The following is a 19,097-nucleotide window of genomic DNA, read 5'->3' on the forward strand; positions in this document are numbered from 1 at the left end:
AGTGAAAAACCAAAGAAAAAGTCTCTCACTTAACTAAGCTGTCTTATATGACTACCACGCAGACTTGCCAAACCACATAGACTAAAAAAGTTTTAATTCCTATTTGTTGCATCTTCTCATAATTCAGGCAGGATAAGGAGGATACTTTTGGCAATTTGGACTTATAAAAATACACACATAAATGTTAACCGCTTTACTGTTGTTTCTGTTTACAGTGATTATGCATTTTGCTTAGACAAAATGAAAAATAAAATTATAGAGCCATACTCCAAGAAGCCCACAGATTATTTGACCCTGCAAATCCAGGCAGATAATCCTCACAAAAAGGAGCAGTCACATAATGTGAATCAGAGCCTGTGAGCCTCAGGATTTTAGAGTTGCAATAACTACTGTGACTCAACCACTTCATCTAGACGGTTTAGAACCAAGTACCTAATCCAAGTACCTGATATCACCTTTAGTCCGTGAAAGTCAAGAACAGAAAAGGCTCAGAAATCAATCTTACAATTCATTGCCATTGTAATTAAGATAAATTTTTTTTCAATTTTACACATATCTAGCATTCTTTTTATTCCTTTTTGAGTTGCTACATAACATTTATGAGCTAGTTGGCACTTTGCTGTTTTGGAATTAGGGGGAGATGAGCACACAATTTCTAGTTTACATATCAAGAACGCCATAAATTTAGAAAAATAAATTACATACATAAAGTGTAAAATTGACTTCTCCAATGCTCTTTTTGGAAAGATCAAGAATGCTGAAAGTTCACTGAGAGCAGTTCTGAAGTAATTAACTTAAGAAAGTTTATTCTCCAAAGTTTAGTCCTACTGATCATCACAATTGCACTGACTCTTGTTGTGCAATAAAGGTAGAAAAAACTGATCCAAGTGCATTAGCAATACTTAACAGGGTGATTCAACATCCTAAATACTATGCCATCCACAAGAAAAGGTAATGTGGATGGTACAATATTCCCAAATCACAAAACATGCAAGAAAGGAAAAACTAAGTAATAGATTATTAAATATAGTTTTAAAACTGCTTAGAAATGTGTATTTTTGCATGGCAGTTAAAAAAATAATAATTTTCTAGTTTAAAAGAAGTAGTAGAAGAGGAAGAAGAAACAGGAGCTAGCAAGCCAAAGAAATCACTTAACTGCATCCACCTTAAGGGGAAATGCCCAATGTTGTTCTACATTTTTTCAACAAAACTTATGCCTGAGATATCTTCAAAGGCAATTAAAACTATTTGTTTGGAGGAGAGGAGAGAGGGCGACCACTAACTCAATTAACATTTTAAAATCCAATCCATATCTAGAAGTGATCAAAAGTCTTCCTGTTTTGGAAAAACAAGTGGATGTGAAAGGAGATGAAATAAATTTTCAAGTTGTCATAAAAACACTCTAATCACAGCATCTACCTAGAACGAGGAAAAATTTTTTTAAATATATCAATATTGAAAGCTTAAATTCAAAACCACTTCTTTGGTCTGAAAATTTTTTCCACATATAAGGAATAAGTTATCGTAGCTCAGTTCAGGCACACATAAAAAATATGCTTAACAGAAAACAAATTTAAATAAATTTTTACATTTTCCAATTGCATTTTTTCCAGACATTTCCTCAGTAAGTTGGCTTTTTTGGTATCATAACCTGAAAGTTTACAAATTCTCAGTTAGCAATTTACAGAACACAGTCTGAAAACATAAATATTTTTAGACATTAGACAGACATCCATTTAGGCATGGATTATGTTTTCTCTCTTGCAAACAGACACATTTACACACAAATAAAATCTTTTATCTATCTGTCTGAATATCCAGCTGCCTCTGTTAATCAGATTGCAGCTTCTGATGCTAATGCATTGTATTAACAATTGTATGTTGTTATGTTAACAATAGCATAGAAACATGTATTAAAATGTCAAATAAATGGTTGGTTTTTCAGACAAAGCAAATCTAGCAAGGATGACACGGTCTAGTGTGTCTTGTAGGTCTGGGTACAAAATTAGATGAAATACTAAAAAAAGCAAGAGGAGTTGAATGCCAGGCTTCCAATTTTGCCTTCAGGATACCACATAAGTTTTCCATAGTGTGTTTGGGCTCTGCTATCGGGAACTTTCAGTGATGAAATCAAAGCTTTGTACAATTTCCTTTCCCACATGACCACCTGCAGAGCAGACTCTACTCTTCCTACCAGTTTCTGCTCCTCAATTCAACAAGGTATTTTTAAACAGAAATGCTGGAATTAAATGTTTTGCTTCTCTTTTCCCTAAAGTGAATCTGTAAGTCTTTGTTTAATAACTTTTCTAAGTGTAAACTAATATTATCCGAGACATTATACTGACTTTCCATATTTAAAACACAGATTGCCTTCCACACAGAATTAGCTAACAGGAAAGATAAATTAAAACAAGGTTGAAATAGCATACCTGTATTATGGCCAAGTCTTTCGTTGGAGTGCTGCGTAAGGTCAATCGTCCTGTCAATTTGAAAGATTTTTAAGTCTTCATCATCTAAGGCAATATCTCCCCAAAAGACAGCTTTAAACAAAAAAGAGCTCAATTTAATTAAAGAATTATTTGGACAATAAAGCCAATCTGAAGAATAAAATGCCATGTTTAAAACCTTTGGGAAAGTATACAACAAACATGTATTTACATCACATATATTCTCTTATTGAACTATATTTTATATGAAGAAAAAGAAAACTATCTAGTAAAAGACAAATACCTTATTCCAAAATCTTAGTCTATTTGGTTTCTTTGTACATTACCTAAATGCAGCAACCTAAATGTAGTACCATTCTACTAATAATTTTCAGCATGTAGTTTTCTCTATGTAAATACAACAAAGCATAAAAGACACTGAGATGTGAACATTTGAACTATGAAGTAAAATATACAAATTTCTGAGAAAACACAACCTTTACATTTCCTAACATCTTTCTGAAAATAGTAACTATTTGAAGGAATTTTTATTATGTTTCAGTTGCTTTCTATACTACATTATGTTTTACTCAGATAATTAAGTGAATCTCTTTTCTATTAAACTGAGAAAAGAAAAACACTTTATTTTTTATTTTCCTCCCAGTTTATTTGTATGCTTTCCTTTTATAGTTAATGTCAGCATTAGGATGCTTTCAAATTCTTTACTCTTCAAAGCTCCCATCTCTCTTTACCCTTCCTTTGGCCTTTTTCCTGGATAGCTCCTTCTTTTCTTTTTCTTTTGTTCTATTTTCTTTCAGGTTTTTACTTTTTCACTTTTGCATAGGTAACTGATCTTCCCTAAGAAGAACTGATCTTCTCTAAGCTGCCTCTACAACTCAGTGGACCATGATACAATCCCACTTAGAAGGATTTGGGATCTATAACCTCAAATTTTCATCTCTGCCTATTTTTGCTGAGATTTTATCTCAAGATCTCCCTGCCAACTCATACTTAGCAATCAAGCTGAACTCAACAGCCATTTTCTCAATTGCTGTGAATGAAATCAAGAGAGCATGTACCAATTAACAGGATCTGAAAGAGGTTGTTTATAATTTTTATCCAAATTCCTCCTTATCCTGCTTCCTCTGTCAATAGCTCTATTTTTTGTTCCCTCAGAGTAAAAAAACCCCTGGATTCAATCTTGGTGTCATCTTCAGCTCCTTTCCTTCTTTCCCCCATCCAGGGGGACATCGCAAACGGCTTGACTGGTTGTTACACAGCTCTACAGCAAACTGCTTTCTTCACTTCAACCCAAACAAGCCCTGTCCAGCTGTTTCCAAATTAACTTCTCTAGTCTTCCTCCATCCAAATTGATCATAAACATTATTGTTAATTGTACTAATCTTTTTATCTGTTTGTATATCAGACTTTAAAAACCATTCATGAGACAATATTCTCATTGTGGTAGTTTCATACAAAAGTCACCCATTTCTCAGAATGTGATGCTCACATTCACTGGTGTTGAATCAAATCTACGTAAAAAAAGAGTTTTTACTTAAGCAAAAACATAAGTATTTTTAAATAACTTGCAAGATATTGTATTGCCTCCTTCAACTTACATGATTTTTCTTGAAAGCATCTAGGAGAAATTACGTTGAATATACCTTTAGCCTGCCTAGTTAAATACCTTTAAAACACCTCCAGATCATCTACACAGTGTTAATAATGAAATTATTAAACATAACCAACAACTTATGTCTCCTCCAAATATTAATATTTCCACATATACCATTTTTTTTTTTTACACAAGATAATGGTTCCTAGAAACAACAAGTACTTGAGACCATTACTGAAACTGTTCAGTGAGCTCTAGCACATTGTGGAACACTATCCTTCCAGGGGTCACTGTTCTCAGGCTCACATTGGACACACTGGGGGCATCATTTCTCTGGATAACCTGCTCTTACCAGTGATGGCTTCACCATCACATCCAGACACAAAGCCAGAAAGTGACAGCTAGAGATGTTTGGGTCTTTTTTCCCTTAAGCTTCTATGAAAAAAATAAACCCTATTATTAGGGTTTCTAACAGTGAAGGAAGAAAGTCAGTAGTCTCCATCTGGTTGAGTTAAATATTATTTACCTTTATAAATGCCTTATAGAGGTTTCTCTTGAATGCCATTCATAAAGTGGGCTGTTGGATAAGCACATGGAAAGACTGCAAACTTGAGCAACCAGAAGAAAGTTGTAAAAGGAAGATGCTACTAACATTTCTGTCTATAGACAGAAATATAGACATAGTGTGCCCCAGTAGAGGTCACACAGACTGCCCACACCAAACTCCATGAAGTGCTAAAGTAGCAAACCCACTGACAGAAATGCATTAGCAGAAATCACTTTGGTTTCTGTGTGTAATACTGATGTATAAATAGGAAAACCCAAGGCAAATCAAACTTCCTACTAACAATAAAGTAGAAAAAACCTGAAAAATATCTGCCCTAGTGCTGGTGATGCATCTTTATCACTTTTACCATTTCACTGCGGTAACATTCACCTAAAGATGAAAATACAAATAGAAATACTCATGTGTGTGAATTTGTCTGGTATGAAAGTATCATATTTGTGTGTACATATGTAAAATATACCTTAGTGCTCAGGCAGTGTGTAGTAGCTTTGGTGCCTTAGAAAGGAGAAGAAAGCTATTTTTATTAAACATCTGGAGCATTAGCCAATTTTTGGTTAGCAACCAAGGACAAGGTTGAGTTTAACAATAATATAGACACAGTAATATAATAAGTGCTGATACAAGTGTCACATAACTGTAAACAAGTAAACTATGTGGAAAACTAGCAGCCACATGCTCTGACATACTAAAGAAATATGAGTAAAAATTACCATCAGAAATAGACAAGATTATTTGATTAAAATATAATGGAAAGCTTGGAACTTTCTCCTGGCTACTGGTTCATTTTACTCAAGGCAGTTCTGTCCTGCAGAAGGCAACAAACATGCCAAAACATGGAAACCTCGATAAGATGATCTCATTTGGCTTTAGCAATAATCTAATAAGTGTCACTATTTTTACTGAACTAAACCTCTGATCTACTGAATTAATTTACTTTTACCTAGCAAAAGAAACAATAGTTAACTGGATGTTCTTTATTTCAATGTAGTCCATGCGATCACCATGAGACAAAAAGGGAGTGGATAACTTTTAAATTACACTTTTTTTCCAATGAGAGGTCTGCACTGAATATTAATTCTGCCCTTCAAAGCCTGAAGCACAACCCTGAGAGAATTATCAAGAACAAAGTTTAAAAATTATCCCCCATAACCATTAAAAGTATCCTTTAATTTTTTGGAATGCCAGTTTAAGTGTCAAAATGCTCTGTAACAAGAAAACACCATAGTTTTATCTCACGCCTTAAAATTTTTATGGCCTGAAACAATCTGAAGAAGTCACTCCATATACTTCATCATGTCACAAACCAATGTTAATGCCACAGAAAGCAAGCAGAGGATTGTTTGGGTATGCAAGGCATGATGTTAAAGGCTTTGCTAAAAGCATGTTAGGATTAAGAGCTTTAGTAACTCCCTCCAAGGAACTTCTGACAGACTTGATCAGTTCAGCTGTTCATTCTTCACACATATTTAATTCATATGCTTCATTTGGAAAATTAACAAGAATCTGATAATCAATTGACTAGGCAAGAAAACAAAACTGAAACAAATGGACAGAAAAAAATTTGAAGTGATCCAAACAGAACTTGAATTTACCTCTACTTCTTTAAGGTTGTGTCCTACCTATTTATTCAGTGATCACAGAAACTTGATATTACAGATGGCTTTTTTTGTTTATTTTGAAAACACAAGACTGACAACAAAATTAACAAATATCTGTCGAAAATCTGAGACAGTATTAATTGCAAAGAAAAAGTATTTCAAATAGCTCTTTATTTTAAAAAGGTTCTTAAGAAAAAAGAAAACAGACTTTTTTTTCCAACAGTTGATAAAGACAATACCCTGTCATACTGGCTTTCATGCTGGGTAGTTTTTATTTGTTTTCTATTTTAATGTTTTTTATGGCCAGATCATGATGCATTACACAAATTCAACAGAGAAAATACATGCTTTCAGAAAGGTGGACAAAACCTGGTTATGCAGTAAAGGCATGTTTTTCTGTAGCAGTGGAGAAGGATTTTTGTGGAGCTGTTAAAATAGAGAGGACCCTTAATCAGCAGATGCAGTTCTGCTTTCATACAACTCAAAAGCTCTCAGTTAAACACTACCTTCAAAAAGGTCTTATATTATTTAAAAAGACAAAACACTGCCATGTAAAGCAGCTAAGTTTGCAACCTGTAACCAGTCATCGCACAAACACAAAAACCAACAGAAAAATAAGTAGATTGTAAAATATATTTTCCATTCAGAGAATCACACCTTAATACTGCCACACAAACCATATTAATGGAAAGGAAAATTAAGATTAGCTATAAACAACAGGTCAAGTACAGAAACTACACCCACGCTCTACTACTTGTAACAGGATCTATTATTTCATGATAAATAATTAGCATTTGTCTGCAAACTTCTATGTGCTAATTTACTCTTTCCCAAAAAGACCCATCACCACAAACCCGCAATTTTCTAAAAGAATAAAATATGCTATTAAGGCCAGCAAGGAAACATAGAAATGTAGAAAGAAATTTTAAAAAAAGAGGTTCAAACTTTTTATGTTTGTAGATGTACACACATGGTATGAGTCAATGAGCATATACAGTGAGAATAAAAACATCTTTCACAACTTTCAAGATGTCTGGAAGAAAAATTATTTGCTAAATACCACAGGGCTGCAATATGTAGTAGGATAGCTCATTCTAGGATTTGAAACAGCAATTAATATGTAAGTCTGCAAAATATAGAAAGGAGGATGAAACCATTCCCAGCACCTGATTTGCTCTGATGACTCCACAGGCTAGAAACATGTTCAACTGAGACCTTTCCAAACTGGGATGTAAACTGTGTTCTTGTCCTGGGAGCAGACGCAGAATTTTGACAGGGGGATTACTCTTATGTCAGAGAAGATACCAATGAAAGGATTAAGGCAATACTAGAAGGCATTTCAAAAGCAAAGCCTCAAATTTTGGTATGCCACCAGGAGTGCAAAGCACAGGAAGTTTGCTCTTTATCCCCATTGCAGAAGCTGCCAAGAACGGACAACAAAAAACATTAAATAAACAACTGCAAGGCACAACAAGGTAATCTGAAGAGGTCCTTTGGTATCCTTAAAGTTGGGATGCCCAACATAATGCAAAGCCTGACTGGTAATTCATGTAGTAGGAGGTGCCAGAAAGTGTGCTAGACAGCTTCAGGGCAGATATTCATCTAAATCCACATGTACAGCAGTTCTAATCAGCAGACTCTTCTATAGCTGAGTCATTGAGCACTTCCCTGTAACAGTACAGCTATAAGCACTCTATCATGATGAGTCACTCTGTTCCATACAATCCATTCACAACTTACATAACTGCCTCTAAATCTGAACAGAAAATGGAAAGGCTAAAGCAAAGGAAGATAATTTTACCTTGTTACAAGGAAAGCAATATACACTACTACAACTAACCTTATTCAGTATTACCGCTGTCTTCAGTCTAGTCCAGTCCTTCCAAGATTTTCAGGTGCAATACATTTTTTTTTCTTTTAATTATCAAACTCAGAACAAGACAGGGCAAATAAACAACAAAAGATCTTGTGTACAACCATGTGCGTAACACTGCATGCCATGCCCTGAACTCTTTCTATCATTGTTCATCACAAGTGCTACCTCCACTTGTAACTATGCAATAAATTTCCATGTTGCCATACAGAGCTCATAAAACTTTCAAGAGAAAGCTCATTTAATCAAGTGTTGAATAATTATCCAAATCAATTTGCCTTTTTATTGGACAAAAACATGACAGAAAAAGCAAAACTTAAACAGCATGAAATACAAGACCAAAGTAGCCTATTTTCAAAGACACGTCAAAAAATAGTTAGCTATTTCATGATTTTCAGCATGCAGCATTTTAAAATCTGCAGAACTCTAAGCAATTGCCACAGAAATAAGAGATATACACTGAAATAACCTGTATACTTGGAAAAGCTCACATAAGCACACCTGAAAAGAGATGTAACATCTCTGACAGGCTGCTTCCTTGTTTCCACATAAATTATATAAAAGAGCACGTTCATCAACACTCATACCAATACTGTTTTTCAAACTCACAATCAGAAAACAATTTTCCCTAAGGAATGTATCATTTCCACTTCTATCAGGAAAGAAAATAATGATAGCAGAGTACTTTAAACATCTCCAGACTGTACATCAGTTAGACATTCATTCCTCCATTCTTTTGAATGTGGCATCCTTTGACAACAACAGCTCACATAGACACACAAAGTTATCCAGAAATCAGCCAGCTTGCATGTGGTAGTGATGCAGCCTTAGAAGAACAAATTGTAATGCAATTTACTCGAATCCCTAGTAACACATGTTGACAGCATTACCTGCAACTCACCAATGTTGCACTTCATCCACCCCCAGAAACCTTCCCAGTGTTCCCCATGCACAACATTTTTGGCTTCCTTTCTTTGACCATGAGTTCATATTTATAGGTAGGACAAAGATAACATCCCTATTGGGATATTCAGGTGTAATATATTTTATTTAGAAATCATTAAAATGAGAACAAGACAGTGCAAACACACAGCATACAGCAGGGAGCTAACACCCTACTGTTGCTCCCAAGTTACACCTACAGAGCCCCCATTCAGGTATGTAGCGTTTCACAACAGCCACTCCACGCTATTTTCCAGGAAGTCCCTTCCAAACTGACTAGCACAGGAAAATACCCAGGCAGGACTGTGGGCACAAAAACAGCTGTGGAGCCAAAGGCAGAAAACGAATAATTCCTTGAAAGCCATCCACCATCCTACAGAGTGAACCTGTTCCAGACAGCCATTCCAGGAGCACGGCAATCACATCACAGGGCAGATGGGCTACGGGGTGAGTGGCATGTAGCACTGGGGCATGTCCTGACTTTTTTGAAGTAGGAAACATCTCTGATACAAAGCAATACTCATAAGGAATATAGAAAAATTGTGACACACTTTATCCGTGCAGAACCTTTATTTACCAAAAGAGACACTTGTAGAACTTTATCTTTTTGAAAGGGGACACTAATTTGCTAAATATGCTTCTTCATGGCACAGATAAATCTCAATTTACAGATATTCACTTGCTCTGAGCTAATTCAAATTTTTACTCCTTAATTTCAAAATAGTGATTTTTTTCATTTCCATTTTCCATTTGCTTTGTTTTTTAGTGATAATTCTCATATTTCGAGGAAAAAAAAATGATTCCTCATGTACTGGGTTAACCACTGAACTGAATGTAGAGGACATTGCTCAGCAAACAGTAAAGGTGCCTGCATACTGTAGGCAAAACAAGCAGCTACACAGAGAACTTTCTTCACCACTCATAACTGCCTCAGGCCAGATATTGGTAGACCAAAGAGAAATAATCTCAAGGAGATCCACTTATCCATCCTACTATTAGTATCTCTTATTATAATTTTCTACTATTTCAAGTTTTTAGTATGCAGAAATAGTTAGAAGCTTAATAAAAAATAAATTGAAACATGAGGCTTTCTTCAGAGCATTTATTAACCACTTTGAAAGGAAAGCCACAGCAAGAAACCAGTGACTCTTGGGAAGATCCATGAGTGCCAAAAATATAGGACAATCACAGCTAATGTTTGTTACCACAGCAAATGCTGACCTGCTTTATATGAAACCACGTGCAAGAAAACCATCAATTCCTGGGCCTGTTATTCCTGCCACTGAATAGCACAGGGAGTGGAGAAAACAATTCTCCATCTTCCTGGGAAAGTTGCTTGCCACCACTAGCAGAAACCATGGCAGCTATATCAGCTGGACTTCAATTTAGTGATAACTGACCCTGATTTCTGGTATAGGAAAAGAAGGCTGATGGTCATGAGGGTTGTTTTGCTGTCCCCAAACACCTGAAAACACTGACTTCTTCTGCTAGAGCTATTCTTATTAAGGAGGCTAGAAAAATAGACCAGGGACAAATTCGGCTTTATAATACCACAACAGTCATAATCTTGTGTGACCACTATGATGTTATAATAATCACCTTCATTTTACTTTGAAACTCCTGGATAGCCTTAGGGTCAAGATCTACAAAATTAATTATATGGCTAAGCTTCCTTACAATAGAAAAAAAGACTCCATGAGGCAAAATTATCACTGTTAAAGTGAAATCTTTTTTTAAGTATTGAAAACTTGTAAATGTAAAAGACTGGAAAGAAAAAATATAATTTGTTCTGAAATTAGGAACAGATTTTAATTATTTCAGTTACTCAGTGAATGGGGAAATGGATAACTTCAAAAATAAGCCACATATAGATAAATGGAGAAAAATCATTGTTGGAAAGAAAGTGGTCAGTCTGAGCGTGCCACCTACATGAAACAGCTATTGGGACTGAGACAGACACAGCAGCTGCTACAAGGCCTCCCCAAAGATGCAAGTCTTAGACATTTCCATTCAAACACCAAGAAAACAGAATATCAGCACCAAACCAAGTGAATCACCAGCTAACCAATAATGCATGGCACAAGCCAAAAGATTAGTTCAAGTAGCTAAAAAGATAGAGGAAAAATCTTTTATATGCTTTTCCAATCTCCAGACTTCAGAAAAGAGAAACTTCCAAACCTTTCAGTGGAATTGTAAGGATTTCAGAGAATAAATCCCTTTCAAAGATGAAGGAACAAAATTAATAAAACATTTCTACACAAATAAACTACTGCTGGTATGGAGCAAATCAGATTTGATCTCAACTTCAATTTAAATCCCAGCCTTTCAGTGACAGTAAACCACAAAATTAAGTAAAAAATTATTGTTTCTGATAAGATGAAGAATCTTTCAATTAAAAAACAATTCTAAAAAACCAACAAAAAACCTTCAAAAAAGCAAAGACAATTCTGACAGAAGTTGCAAACTTAGGTAAAAGGACAATTAAATATAGACAATACATATAAAGGACAAATATATATGGGATATATATTAAGTATGTATTTATATATACTACAGGAGAGTAGTAGTTCCCTGGTCTTACAGTTTTGTAAGCATATTTCCTTATGTGCTTTCTTCTTCCAGAGACACCCAGGCAAATCATATATGAAGGGTTCCTCCTGAAAGAATCCTAGGACAAGGACAGCACAAGCATGGCCAAAGCCAGCAGAGCACAAGCACTGCACAGCAGCCCTGAGGGGGAAGCAGCAGCAGTTGTATGGGGAGAGGAAACAATTAAAAACATATTTAAAAGGAATAACTACTTAGATAAACTATCTGGCTTTGGCAATAGCACTCTTCAAGAAATTTCACAACCATAACATCTATCCTCTAGTGTTACAGGTTGTTACTATGGAGTAGAAGTGGATAAGGAACTAACTCCATAATTAGGGAGAGAACTCCTCTAGTAATTTTGTTGTGCTATGGCAATAAGAGACCACAGCAACATTTTCTTCATAACTTGGCATTAGGACATAACAAGCACGTCACAATAATGATACAATAAAGCAGCACTGATATATGTGGAAATCCTCCCCTCCTGTACCTTTTCCTCGTCTACGGGAGATGAAAAAAATGTAGTTTATTTTCTCACAGACATAAAATCCCAAGTAGGCTAAAGCAGTACCTCGAAAACAGAAAATCCTGAATAATCATTAAATGCAACCAAAGATTTATACAGAAAGCCAAATGGTACAGAAAGGAAAGTGCATATCTAAGGGATTATCTGGCATTCAGGATCAAGGTTGTCATCACACCACATGAAATAAATATTGCTCCATTTGTATCATCTTATATTTGAACATGGAGAATTATTAAACTGCATATAAATAAACCCCTATTATAGGTTTCAGAAGTGATTTTCATTATCAGCTGCAGCTTCCTGTTTCCATCATTTTTGTCATGAACCTCACTTAAGTCATTCAATCTCATAGTTTAGCACATCATTCTGGGAGTTGGCTCCGTGGAAAAGACAAGGAAAGAGACTAAATAGATCTTAATGCTGCTTTTTTTGGCAGTAATCCAGTGCTTAATACAGTGAGTTCTGGGTATTGGACCAAGGCAATTTGACATTTCTGTCTTCATATTCAGTAGTTGTCTTCTACCATATTTTTTTTCTTACCAGTGTACAAATTTTAATCAATAAAGCTAAAAAGTTGAAGCCTGATTCCTTAACTCTGTATCATCCAATTCATGTAATCGTTTAAAATAGAAATGATGAGTCTCATGCATCACAACTATTTTCCTTGCTTGTCTTTGAATAGTTTCCTCCCTCCCCCCACATTTGTAATTTAAGTGATTGGGTTTTATTTTCCCATGGAGACTCTGCACAGCTGCTGATTATTTTTTTGGACACAGCAAGTAAAAGAAAGTGAAAAATTATCCTCAGAGTTAGTGAGGTGACAGTAAAAGTACAGTGGAAAAGTATTGACGTTATCCAATGCCTAATACCAAGTTATTAAGTAGAATTTAATTTGCTGCGTCTGATTCTTACATAGTTAATATTCTGAGCAATTTTAGCCACAAGAATACTTGAGAGACAATGTATTCCATCATTGTAATATTTGCCTCTTGATGGATACAATGAAACCTCAATTCGTCTTTGCATTTATTTGTTTGCTCTTGAAAAGCACTATTCAGCATAACTGCTAAAAGCTTTTTTAAATCTTTGTTTCTAACCAGTAAAGAGTATTAGCCTTTTGCAAGTAGTCTGCTGCAAGCCAGCAGAATCTCCACCCCGTTCTGAAGAGAATTATGGCACAGAGTCCACACTTACTCATTTCCTAGTTCTTGGCACGGTGGTAATTCAAGCGTCATCCATAGAACTAAAGCAGGGGAGGTAGTGGACAGGACAATAAAAAAAATACAACCTCAGCTTTCTCCTGTCCCTGTAATTTCTTTGCAAGATTGTATTTATCCCCAAACTTGTGAGGCTGCAACCACTATTGCCACCTCCAGGCTGCCACAAATTGATTAGGTTAAACTGTGCAGTGGGATTTACATAAGGACTTACAGTTTGCTACTTGTTTGCAGCTGATTATCAGGCTGATGCATCACAAGCAAAATAAGATAAAAATCAATCCTATGGTGAGAAACACTCAAGTCCCATGAATTTAAATACAGACCATTCTGAGGTGTAAAATGGTAGCTATGTGAACGTCCAAGAATTTCACAAATCTTAAAGGAAAGCAAACAGTTATGCTTTGGTTAGGCTTCCTATTTCCATAAAGTCAGTCTCATGCTGATCCTCACTTCTTAAGGCATTTTAGCTTGCATTTCAAACTGAAATACCAAAGGGCCAATTCGAATAACAGATTCTGACTTGTTCTCCATGTCAATTATTTTTCTCTTCTTGCCTTCATTAAGTCACTGCAGCTCCTTATGTACTGCTCACCAGCAGATTTCTGGTGCTCCTTTCTAATAGCAGCACATATGTTAGCAGGAACAGCGTACCAGGGTCCATTTGCCACCCCACTCGCAGACACTGCTTCCCCCTTTTCAGCTACAACAGCCTTAACTGCAGCTGCTGTTTGCATGAATACAAAGAAGACAGATACTAAGTGTTTAATTTTTTTAAGGGATTTGTTTCTTAATTAATAAAGACGTTACTGCCTAAATTAGTCTCAAAGTATTTTCATATGTCTTTCAATACAATTCAGCAGCTGAAACAAAGTACATGAGCCAAATATGATGTTTCTAGCCAGCTCACCCTGGGTTAGCATGGCCTGCTGGCTATGAGGGTTGTGTCTTTTGACAGCAACACAGTGGTGACCTTAAATAACCTCTTAATATATCTCTGGAAATAGGAATTACACAAGATGCTGAAAATACTAAGCTTCTTTCAAGCTCAGAAAAAATACAAATATTTAATATAGCTAACATTCAGAGAAAATATGCCAAATTAAATATTAACCTTTTCAGAGGACTGCTGTTTAGCCTATGGCATTAAGGATCTAATATTTCAAGTTTCCTTGACCATTAACATTTTAGAAATGGAGAATTGTAGTAGGTTCTTCAGTTCCTAGATGATCTTCTTTCTTCATTCTTTTATGCTTCCAAAGCAAACAATTCAGAAATAGACATGAATATGTAGAAAATCAAGGAAAAGCACTTGACCAAGTAAAGAGCAGTCAGAAAACATGCTACTCTATCACTTATCCCTTAAGTAGACCATTTGTATTATTACTGTGTTTAAAAACCATTTTCATTTAACTCTTGAACATGGTGCTGCAGACAAATCCTATATTATCAAAAAGCATACACTCCTGTAAATATTTGAGAGACTTGTGTTCCACATGTGGGAGGAAAAAAAAAGCCAGGCATACAAAACATATGCTTTCTTCTACCCACTATCTCTTCTCATATGAATTCTGGTCTGTAAATCATAATCCTCGATGTCCACGTTCCTCACATACAAATTGTGTCAGTACACATACTTGTTTTAAGTGTTTCCCAAGTTATTACGAAAGTAACTGAAAATAGAATTCCTAATAAAGAACAAAACTGAAGGATTTGCTGAGCCAGTGCTCTAAAGCAGAGCTCTTTAATGCATTTCTCTTTGAATATATGTGTGCTCAAATAGTACAGTGTGTTTTGGGACAGATAAGACTTCAGGTGAATGATCCTGGGTCACTCCCTATGTTTGGAAAGGAATTATTTAAATTTTCTGCTCACAACTAAAATATCCACAGACTGTCATTTTATAAAAACTGATCAGTTTGAAGCTTTTTTAGGAAGGCAAAAGTTCAGATTGTGGATCAGTAACATAAATACTTCAGTTACTAGAGAGCTGTAATACCACAGCCCTCTTGTGAAAATCATAAATTATTCAGTTATTAGATATTCTGCAAAACCAAAAATATGTTATCATACCATGACTATTACTGGAATAAATACATTCAAGTGGACAATTCATCCAAATGGCAAAATATAAAAATTAATTTATAAAAGTGTCAACTAGAAGCATCTTCACTACTGTAAAAATCAGTGACATTTATGATTTATAAATTATTCTTGCACTGGTTCTAAAAGTACTTTTTTTCTATCCTTGAACAGGAAAAAAAGAACAATATTTAAAGATATATTTCTACTGGTTGTACTAAAAAGCTATCACCAGAATATTGTAGAAATGTCATACTCATTTTCAACTGAAGGACTGACATATTAATCTTAGAACTAGCAAATACCTAAAAAAGATATAAGGCAGAATAAGGTCATAATGTTAGGGGAAAAAAATCCTGTACTATAGGACTTGATTGTATTTTTTCATACAGACAAAAGTAAGACGTGTAACTTTGGGTTGTGCATATAGCAGAAAACTGTTTTTGCGGCATCCCAAAATCTTTTAACTTTGATGAATATGTTAGAAAACCATGAATGCACAAGGGACACTTCAGAGAGCAGTAAATGACCTAACACAAAGGTTGAGAACAGAAGACATCTTCATGTGCTAAAATGACTTCATTTGTTTTCATAAAACATGGGAGGAACATCTGTCAAGACGAGAAAGCATTCTGGAACGACTTAAGGCATCAGAGCTGAAACTGGCAGGAGGGATTTTCGGGTTGGATTTTTTTTTTTTTCTGAATGCTTGTTTGGCTTCAGCAAAGGATACTTTACATTTCTGTGCCTTTGAGAAAGTCAGCTAGAATTTTAGAGCTCAGACTGCATAGAAAGGATTACAAGGTTCCTATAAATCTTGAGAAAATACAGGAAATTGAAGACCTATGGAGTATGAATTTTTGGAGATTAAAATAAAAACTTAAAAAACACGTATCAGTGTTACTCCACCTGCAACAGTTCAGTTGATTTGGAAGAAAACACCAAAAAACTTCTGAGTTACTAAACCAGTACGTCTATTCCCAGTCCTATGCCTGAGTGACGTGATGGATCCCATCTATTTTTGTCCATTTGTGATATCTCAGGAGGTATTCATTAGCACTAAAAGAAGTTATCCTGATAAAATGAAACATCTCAAGGAAATAAGGCACTCTGCTAACTCCTCAGGGATTTTTTTTCAGTACTAACAAAAACCTGAAAGGCAAAATGCAACAGCCTTTGCTGGTACCCCAGCCTGTGCTGAACCAAGTGCAGAGCTAAGTACTGGTGAGCTGATGGTGACAACCAGCCTGTCCCACCTCGCAGAGCCCAGCACCGTGCAGCATCTCACTCTCCACCCCAGAGACCTGCCCCTGGACATTTCTGAAGCACTGCTGCTCTTTAAAGAGCATAGCCTCTAGTCTCAGCAAAGCTTCATGTGCCATCACAGAAACATTATTTGCCTGACACTAGATCAGCAAATAAGTTTTTTTCAAATTTGGAATCAAATGTTATTAGTTCCAGCATGGGAGTATGAAAATAACCTTTCTTTCTAATTATTACATTGTTTTCCATTTGGCAAATGGATTTTTCCCATTCTCCGTGTTTCAAAAATAGAACTAAAATCAAAGTCATTATTTTTGGTTAGTCTGTATTATTGGACTTTTATTTAAATTGTAGAACATAAACAATGAGTGCGTAAAAGTAGAAATTATAGAACATGGTAACCTAGCTGACGAACAATATACGTTTCATTTTCTTTTCCACGTTACTTTCAGTTTCTCTGTATAATAGTGTTCAAAATAAAAATTCAACCATATATTCAATCAAAATTTTCATGGAATACCCAGAAGTTTAGTGTTTCAACAACATAGACTATAACAATACAATAAGTAATTTTACTTTGAAGCTCTGTTCACAGAAATATTCAACTGGTTGACCTACTAAACTCAGATCCCTGCTGGCACACCAACTTTATTGCATGAACCTTCCCATAACTTATCAAGAACCATTTTGAAAACAGTACATTCCTTTCAACGTTCCTACTGAAAACCTTTTCTGTGAGTCTTTTAATCTGAAGCTGATCTTTCTTACTTGGCTTTAGACCTATTTTTTGAAAATAGATTAGCACTATCACTCCATTTTCGTACACCAATACCACAAATACAAACGTAGAGACTACTCCTACTGTAAGAGTTTCAAATACATCGAGCCAGAGAGCAAAATTTTGTGACAGTATCACTGGAATTCCTACCGTGTAATAAAATTCTTTAAGAGCATTTAACCAATAACATCCCTCAATACTAATACTACTAATAATAAATAATAATTTATTAGGATTGAAGTCTTATTGCACAGCAAGATGCAGCTAGCTTAAAATTACTAGCAAAGTAATGAAGATAAGTGGACTTTTAGAGAAAGGCATGATGCCAGCTGGAGTCAACTTATCTCAAAAACTTTACACTCAAAGATAAAATTAATTACTCTAATACTTCTACGTCCGTAGCTTAATGAAAGAGGGATGAATTTGGTCTTCAGTTTGGTAGCTTATATCACACTTCTATGTCAGAAACTAGATGTTTCTTCCATACACAATTGAAGCTGTTATCTTCATATTATTACCATTAGGTAAAATCATTCATATTGAATTGATTTAAATGGCCTTTTGACAAAAGAAGGCACAAATAAGTACAAAGAATTTGATCGCCCATCTGCATCTATTTTCTTGCAAGTTGTCTCTCAGCTTAAAGCTATACAACTATTTTTCAATGAGAAAAATAGAGAGAAATATTTATGAAAAAAATCAGCATTTAGCATGGGGCTACGCTAACTGTATACAATGAGAGAGACAAGTCCTAAATGCAGAGTGATCTGGACTTCTTGCTAAACTGCAACCACAACTGTCCAAACCAAGAGTTAACAGCTAACTCAGGTGCATTTTAGAAAACTTGTACATTCAAAACGTGGGCAGACAGGTGCATGTACCTGTGAAAAATGTAGATCACATTATAGGAAGCAGATGTATCCTAGAAAACAGAAACTCCCCAAAAGGATTGTGAGTTTGCATGAAATACAACCACAAAATCAACAGTTTGGTTCAACAGCAGCCAAGAAGCAGAGCATGCCTTGACTGACAACTGAGAGGCCACCCTTTCACTGTTCATACCTCTGTCCAACTCATCAGAGAAGTATTAGGCATGTGGATCAAACAGAACCTGCTTGGTATCTTATCAAATTGGCAAGCAATGGAAAACAACAAGGGAGAGAGCTGGGAAAAAGGCCAAGGTTCAGGTCAAGGGACAGAAACAAGAGAAATTGCTAATGACCCACTTAGCAATATAACAAGGAATTAGCAGAATGGTGATTAACCAGGCAAACGTGATTTTCAGGGCAACATTGTGGCCCCAAAAGCATAAGCTATTTTAACAGACAAATGGTATAAAAGAACAGTAGATATTTCACCTGGCAAACAAACTTAGGAGGCCATTGGCAGTTAGTTTAGCTTTCAAATACGCTCTCTCAACAGAATCCTGACAGGATGGAACAGGTTCATAAGGGATTCAGGCAAATGATTTTTCAAGGTACAATGAGAGACCGGAGGAAATCACCATATATAAAATGTAACAGAAACAATGTTAGAAGTTTGATCATCATTAAAATAGTACAGAGAAGAAGTTTATTCACTGTGTGAATTCTCTTAGTCCTGCTGACAAAAGGCAAA

At 35.5% G+C, this 19,097-nt stretch overlaps 1 protein-coding gene across 1 annotated transcript in view; it reads right to left on the minus strand.

Moving 5' to 3' along the window:
• TLL1 (tolloid like 1) overlaps positions 1–2,684 on the minus strand; it is a 70,124-nt gene extending 67,440 nt beyond the window's left edge. Inside the window, exon 1 of the mRNA XM_066317622.1 lies at positions 2,430–2,684. Coding sequence (XP_066173719.1) covers positions 2,430–2,616 — 187 coding nt within the window. The 5' untranslated portion in view covers positions 2,617–2,684. The remainder of the gene's footprint in view (positions 1–2,429) is intronic.
• Between the last annotated feature and the right edge of the window lie 16,413 nt (positions 2,685–19,097).

Source organism: Sylvia atricapilla, chromosome 4, assembly GCF_009819655.1.
Source record: "Sylvia atricapilla isolate bSylAtr1 chromosome 4, bSylAtr1.pri, whole genome shotgun sequence".
NCBI classification, from domain to species: domain Eukaryota; kingdom Metazoa; phylum Chordata; class Aves; order Passeriformes; family Sylviidae; genus Sylvia; species Sylvia atricapilla.